This window comes from Paramormyrops kingsleyae, chromosome 24 (genome assembly GCF_048594095.1).
Source record: "Paramormyrops kingsleyae isolate MSU_618 chromosome 24, PKINGS_0.4, whole genome shotgun sequence".
Classification (NCBI taxonomy): Eukaryota; Metazoa; Chordata; class Actinopteri; order Osteoglossiformes; family Mormyridae; genus Paramormyrops; species Paramormyrops kingsleyae.
Window position 1 is genome coordinate 16,418,545 of NC_132820.1, and position 6,940 is coordinate 16,425,484.

At 43.7% G+C, this 6,940-nt stretch overlaps 1 protein-coding gene and 1 long non-coding RNA gene across 2 annotated transcripts; both read right to left on the reverse strand.

The window, feature by feature from the left end:
• Positions 1-248: 248 nt before the first annotated feature.
• Positions 249-5,630, reverse strand: LOC140582140 (adhesion G-protein coupled receptor G2-like). The gene is made up of 6 exons (XM_072706157.1): positions 5,605-5,630; positions 4,795-5,063; positions 2,756-2,861; positions 2,359-2,630; positions 720-821; positions 249-262 (listed from the first exon to the last, which is right to left on the reverse strand). Exons 1-6 carry the CDS (start codon positions 5,628-5,630, stop codon positions 249-251), a joined length of 789 nt encoding a protein of 262 aa, XP_072562258.1.
• A 190-nt stretch (positions 5,631-5,820) lies between these two features.
• On the reverse strand, positions 5,821-6,922 carry LOC140582284 (uncharacterized). Its single transcript, XR_011985213.1, has 3 exons — positions 6,877-6,922; positions 6,443-6,546; positions 5,821-5,936 (listed from the first exon to the last, which is right to left on the reverse strand). It is a non-coding gene; the product is annotated as an uncharacterized lncRNA (long non-coding RNA).
• Positions 6,923-6,940: the final 18 nt, after the last annotated feature.

A 6,940-nucleotide genomic window follows, 5' to 3' on the forward strand; every position in this document is an offset into this window, starting at 1 on the left:
ATCCCATTCCTGAGTCTGTCTTGAAGTCGAATTTGTAGGTTGTTGGACGGAAAAATACATCACTGTACTGCACCTCGAGCCGATGAGCCGTCGAAGTCGCACGATGTTTTCACGAGCATCGCAAAGCAGCCCATGCATTTGTTATTACGAAACTTTAGTTTTAAACATGTATTTAACCCACATTTTTAATATAATACGCTTTACGGCAACCCATTCGTAAGTACGAGTTATCTATAACTCAGACCTTCTTAACGCAGACTGCCTGTAATGCAATGCAAGAATTCATTTGTACACAACTAACGAAGTGTGCTGGTATCAGCTGTATATGAAATAATTCCATAACCATGTATTTTACATTTAAACATGTTATGTGTGTGTGTGTGTGTGTGTGGGGGGGGGGGGGTCATGTAAGCATATTGTAGAAGACCAAAAGTCCCACCAATATAATAAAATGCTATTATTTTTTTCAATCTTCTAAAAATCTGTGACTGTAATCAAAAAAATAAACGTGTCAAAAGTCTGGTATTTTGTTTGGTTACATATGGTTAAGGTTAGGGCTAGGTAGGGGTTAAGGTCATCATTGCTGGGATTACTGTTTTTCCCATAGAAATGAATGGAGAGTCCCCACAAAGATAGGAATACAAACCTCTGTGTGTGTGTGTGTGTTATATATAAACACATAAAATGTGAACAAATTACTGCGCCTTCATTTAAAATACCTGAGTGGTCTGCCAGTCTGAAGCGGCCGAAACAGAGGTGGATCCTCCACTGCTTCTGCACACTCTCCTTCATCAAACAGTAGAAGACGAAAATAAAAAACCCTGAAAAATAAAGACAGGTCTAGCCCAACCTGACCTTTCCGGAACATGCTAGAATATGTTTTTTTGTTATATGTTTATTTTCTTGGATCTCTACTGAACTCGGCTAAACATTCCAAAATTTTACTCATCACATAACATGAATTGTTGGAGAATCCCCCCCAATAGCAATAAACATTCAGGGGTATTAAAAATATGGGCTATTTATTCAATTCTGGCCAGATGTGTATAGCTCAGGTCCAGAAAGTAAAAATCCAGACCAAGATTTTGTCTCAACCAACCAGTTGAGTACTTTATGACCGTGGGTGTGTTCAGCTTGGGCTCAGGTCTGTCTGCAGCTGACGTGACGTGGAGTGAGATCTGCCGGCGGCTGCAGGGGTGGAGTAACTGACTGCAGCCAAGTCGGACAACTTCTACTCCTCGTAGTCTGTGAGACCTGACTGCAATGGCAGCACTGCCAGAAGGGTGTGGATAAATCTATACAAATATCACCTTTTACAATATACTTTTACAATAACCAACTCCTGATACAAACTGTTAGCAGTGAAAAAAAGAAACTATTGTGTATAGTGGCCCTGTGTAAAAACAAAGCTATATTTACTTCAAGGATTCAAAGTTTTTACTGTCATGTGCAGAGTACAACGCATTTCTTACTTGAATGCCTTCTTCACAGACTGGACGATTAAATAAAGCAGTGCAACATTACAGTAACTAACAATAAATAAATCACTAACTTATGTGTACTATTACAGCATTTATGTAATTTATTTATACTTTATTTTACCAAGTAAATTAACTAAACACCAGTTCTCACTGCTTTACGTGCTTTTCGGGAGAAATAGCAGATAACGCATCGGAACTTCCTGGGGTACAAACGTCATGTATGTGACTAAAATCTTCAGCCAATAAGGGCAAAGTTGTGTCGTCATGGAGGCGGTTCCAGTTTGTGCAGACGGCTGAGAAGTGCTGCATAATCTGTCTTAAGTCGTCTTGCTCTCGCAAGGCTTTTGTACCATGTGACATGGTGATGAGTGGTGACATTTTCCAGCGCCGGCTGAAATTCGACAAAAAAATCTAACCAGAATGCATTGCTTTAAGCCAGCGCTGTAAGCGGCTGCATGAAGTCGACTCACCCCATGACTCTTTATGTTGAACTGGTTGGTTGAAACAAAATCTTGGTCTGGATTTGAACTGAACCTGAACTTTCCACCTCTGCAAAAGTGTTCTTTGGGGATTCCCAGAAGTGTCGTGATTCTTCTTTCACTGTCTTAGCTAGGCCTCTTAAACCCTCTGTGATCGCTAACACATGGGCATCGTGGGTCTGCGGGTGTCCCCTTCCTATTGGTCATTCAAATCATTTACTTTTGGAAAGATCCAGAAAGTACAAATCCATATCAACATTGGGTTTCAACCAACCAGTTGAAATAAAGAGTCACAGTCACAAAGTACTCAACTGGTTGGCTGAAACAAAACCTTGGCCTGGATTTGTACTTTCTGGACCTGAACTATCCACCTCTGATTCTGAGGATGCTCTACCCACCTTGCAAGCTGTTGAGGATGGCAAAGAGGTAGAGCAGCGGCACCTTAGCAGGGCCCCAGGTGAAGAAGGCCATAATCCAGGTGAGGCCCAGCAGGAAGGTGAGGCTGGTCACACCCCGTAGGTCACGCAGGAGCCCAGTGCGACTGCCAGGAGGCTGGATGTTGCAAAGCTGGACCAAGACCACTACGAACACTGAGATGTTGCACAGCAGAATCAGGAGGACGTAGGCCACCACAGACACGTAGAAGACAACATCATCCTGCAGCCAGCAGCTGAGAGGAAAAAACACAATTGAAGGTTGGCAAAAAACAGGTTGTCACCGTCACCGCCCATGTGTGGAGTGACCGCCCCTAAGCCCTACTCCACATCTACACCACATCTACTCCACATCACTCACAACTGCTCAGATCCATCCAGCGGTTGAATATTTTCATGATACAGAGCACTGCCATAGGCATCCATCTTCACTGCTAACACCAGGCTGACGATCACCAACGGGAGACCTGCAATAGACACAGTGGGATTAGTCAGGCCTCTGTACCTGTGATTGCCGGAATAGTCCTGTGTTTCCCAAACTGTGTTATGTGAGATTGTGCAGGGGGTACACCAACAATTCTGAGATTTTAAATTGATTAACTCACGAAAACCACAAAGTTGAACTTCCTCATTGGCTTTCTCTTGTTTGTCCAGTAGTGTGTGCGAACAAAACAGTTGATAATTTTTGTAACGTTACTCACACATGGGATTGAGACAGACGACGCAAATTGTCCATTCTATGATATTGCATTCCACTTAACAAGACGGTCTCACTGAAAGTTCAATGAGTTGGTTTTTGAAAACTGAGTTTAATCAAAAGCCAGTGCCAGATTTTTGGATAGCACTGCATGCAGAATACCCTGCCTGGACAAAGCACTCTATAAAGACATTAATGCCCTTTGCAACATACAGTGCCCACAGAAAGTCTTAGGACACTTGCTTAATTCAGTAGAACTATTGCAATATTATTAGATTTATAACAAAAATCATTACTTTATTCACTTGTTTACAAAAAATATATAATCACATTAGCAGCACCTAGCAGATTTAAGTACAACATTCATTTAAAGTAGTAATAAATTGAAACCCAAATTATGGCTATAAAAGAGCTGTTCTGAGATACAAAGTTCATTGACAAGCAGCCTCATTTGGTGCTTTTTAATTAGTAAAACATTTGTGATAACAAAACCAAACATTTGTGTTTAATATCCCTCTGAGAGCAAATGTTTACAATTGTAATTAATAGCAAAATGGCAAGAACAGAACTTAATTATCATTACACTTAATCATGACACTTAATACAAAGAAAATGTCTGTGCAGAAGATATGTGCACCAATACATTTGCAAGATTTTTGAAGGATCGAGCAAGCATCCCAAGACTTTCTGTGAGCATTGTACGTGTGCAAGAGCGGATTCTCAGCACTCACTAGTACGAAGACCAAATACAGACACAGGCTGTGTCCAGAAAACTGTTTAAGATGACAACTCTCTTCTATAAAACCCAACTCTGCAGTGTTGCGTGCATCACGCCAAGCCCTTCGTTTTCTCCACATTATGTGCACTGATGTATTTATGCAATTTATCATGTGAGATTGACACAGTACTAATTGTCTCATGCTGCTTTCTGTATTTATCCCGCAGGGCCACGAGATAAATGGCCTGAGCTTGCACTTGAACCCCAAGCTACCCTCTCGCCCTATATGTATGTACAGAGAGCATGATGGGATATCCGAAAACTAAGCATCCCAATGTATCTGTACTTATGCAAATGACAAATAAAGTGTCATTTCAAAAGCCAGAAAAAGGCAAAAGGATATTTCTAAAAAGTGAAGCAAGACTGGCAGTGACACAGCACTTTGTTATGTTAGAACTCATTGTAGTGCTGTAGAAACTGCCCTGCTGAAAGAGAAATTAACTTTCAGTAGCACTTTACTAAGCTCTCCTCTATAATGCGCTATAGACACCTTCATAATGCATTATAATGGTTGGTATAAGAATTAGTAAAGCATTACAGCATCTTCTATTGACAGTTACAGGGCATTATAGTGTTGATTATAATGCTTCATAAGCTGCAATGAAGCTCTCCTCTATAATGCATTATAGATTCCTTCATAATGCATTAAGAAGCATCCATTCTTATACCAACCATGATAATACATTATAGATGCTTATTAATGTATTATGAAGGTGTCTACAATGCATCATAGATGGCAGCTTCATAGAAATGGTTACCAATCAGACAACAGAAGAGACAAAGACGACACTTTTGTGTTTTTTATGGACCTGTGCCATGTGCTCAGTCCCACATGTAACCACCACAGTAGACAGATCATAGCTAGAAGTACCATCATCACCAGCCTCATTTTCAGCGACATCATTCCTGACCTATTTTTTCTTACCCCAGCCAAGAATGCAGAACTTGAGGATGTAGGCGGGGACGTAGACATTGAAGACCTTCACCAGAGCAAAGTACATGTGAACGGCCTCCAGGCCCATCCAGGTGAAAGAGGCCAGGAGGGTGTAGTGCTGGGCTGTGGCCACGGCGACACAGAGGCCCCGAGAGCCGAAGGACGACAGCCAGGAGTTGACGAGGAACACGAGGTTCAGACCCAGCAGGGCCAGTGACAGATTAAGCAGGATTTTTGATGGGTAATCTCTCCGAAGCCTCCTGTAAGAGAGGAAGTGAAATGGGGGGAGAGTAGGAAAGATGAGGTGAGATTGTTGAGTTCTTTTACATTAATAACGTTAGATGACGGCTCATGAAACTCTAAGGGGGAACAAAATAGCGGCGACCATGAGTGTGAACAGGAGCTTGTTGGTATAGTCAAGTGCAGCAGGATGGACATTGTAACTCTTCAGCTCCATCTGTGGTCGTTCACAGCCGCTCACAGCCACTCACAGCCACTCACAGCCATTCACAGCCGCTCACAGCCATTCACAGCCATTCACAGCCGCTCACAGCCATTCACAGCCGCTCACAGCCATTCACATCCATTCACATCCATTCACAGCCGCTCACAGCCATTCACAGCCACTCACAGCCATTCACAGCCGCTCACAGCTGCTCGCAGCCATTCACAGCCGCTCGCAGCCGCTCACAGCCGCTCGCAGCCGCTCACAGCCGCTCACAGCCATTCACAGCCATTCACAGCCGCTCACAGCCATTCACAGCCATTCACAGCCGCTCACAGCCATTCACAGCCACTCACAGCCACTCACAGCCGCTCACAGCCATTCACAGTCGCTCACAGCCATTCACAGCCGCTCACAGCCATTCACATCCATTCACATCCATTCACAGCTGCTCACAGCCATTCACAGCCACTCACAGCCATTCACAGCCGCTCACAGCCGCTCACAGCCATTCACAGCCGCTCACAGCCGCTCGCAGCCATTCACAGCCGCTGACAGCCACTCACCTGAAGGCCGCGTACGTCAGCACGCTGATGCCTAGGAAGATGGAGGAAACACCGCAGCCCAGGTAGGAGATGACAGTCAGGATCTTCTCATTGATCTCACTCACTGGAGTCCTGGACACGTCCTGCAAATACAAAGGAGTGGAGCCATTAAAACCATCTCTGTCATTTATGAAAAGGAGTTAACATTTCATTTTAGGAAAATCAGTGTGGCAATATGATTCTGATAATTATTTTATAATATTCAACATATTGTACAGGCAGTCCCCAGGTTAGGAACGCCCAATTTACAGACAAATGGACTGCCATAAAGTCCATTATATTAAAAATCCAGGTTAAATACAATGGTTCTTAATAATGATCATTACCAGTAGCCGAGATCATTACCAGTAGTCGAGATCATACCAGTAGCCGAGATCATTACCAGTAGCCCAGATCATACCAGTAGCTGAGATCATTACCAGTAGTTGAGATCATTACCAGTAGCCGAGATCATTACCAGTAGTTAAGATCATTACCAGAAGCCGAGATCATACCAGTAGCCAAGATCATTACCAGTAGCCGAGATCATTACCAGTAGCCGAGATCATTACCAGTAGCCGAGATCATTATCAGTAGCTGAGATCATTACCAGTAGCACCCCAAAGTGAGTGAGGTGGTCACAGAAGCAGGTGGTATGGGTCGCACTGGTCTGGTTCTCTCTGCACCCACTGGACTCCCATCCACCCTGTCTGCCTGCATCAAACAGAGAAAAACACAGTGCATACAGGTACCAATACCCTGATCCTTCAGCACATTAACTGTGGTTTCACTTTTCTCCAGAGCATCTTCTTAAGATTCCATTTTCCATCAATCTGTCAAGTTTATAGCCTGAGGGCTTCGCTGGGTGATCTAATGTGGCTGGAGGTGGGGGGGGGGGGTGGGGGGGACTGTGTGGCAGGGCGCTTTGCAGATACAAAGGAGAGATGGAAAGTTAAGGTCCAGGAAGTACAAATCTAGACCAAGGTTTTGTACTTACTGGACCTGAACTTTCCACCTCAAGTCAACAACAGAGTAACATCTTACCATTTTTGCTGAAATCCCAGTAGACGCACTGCACTTTGTCCTTGGGCTGGGAAGACATGAAAGA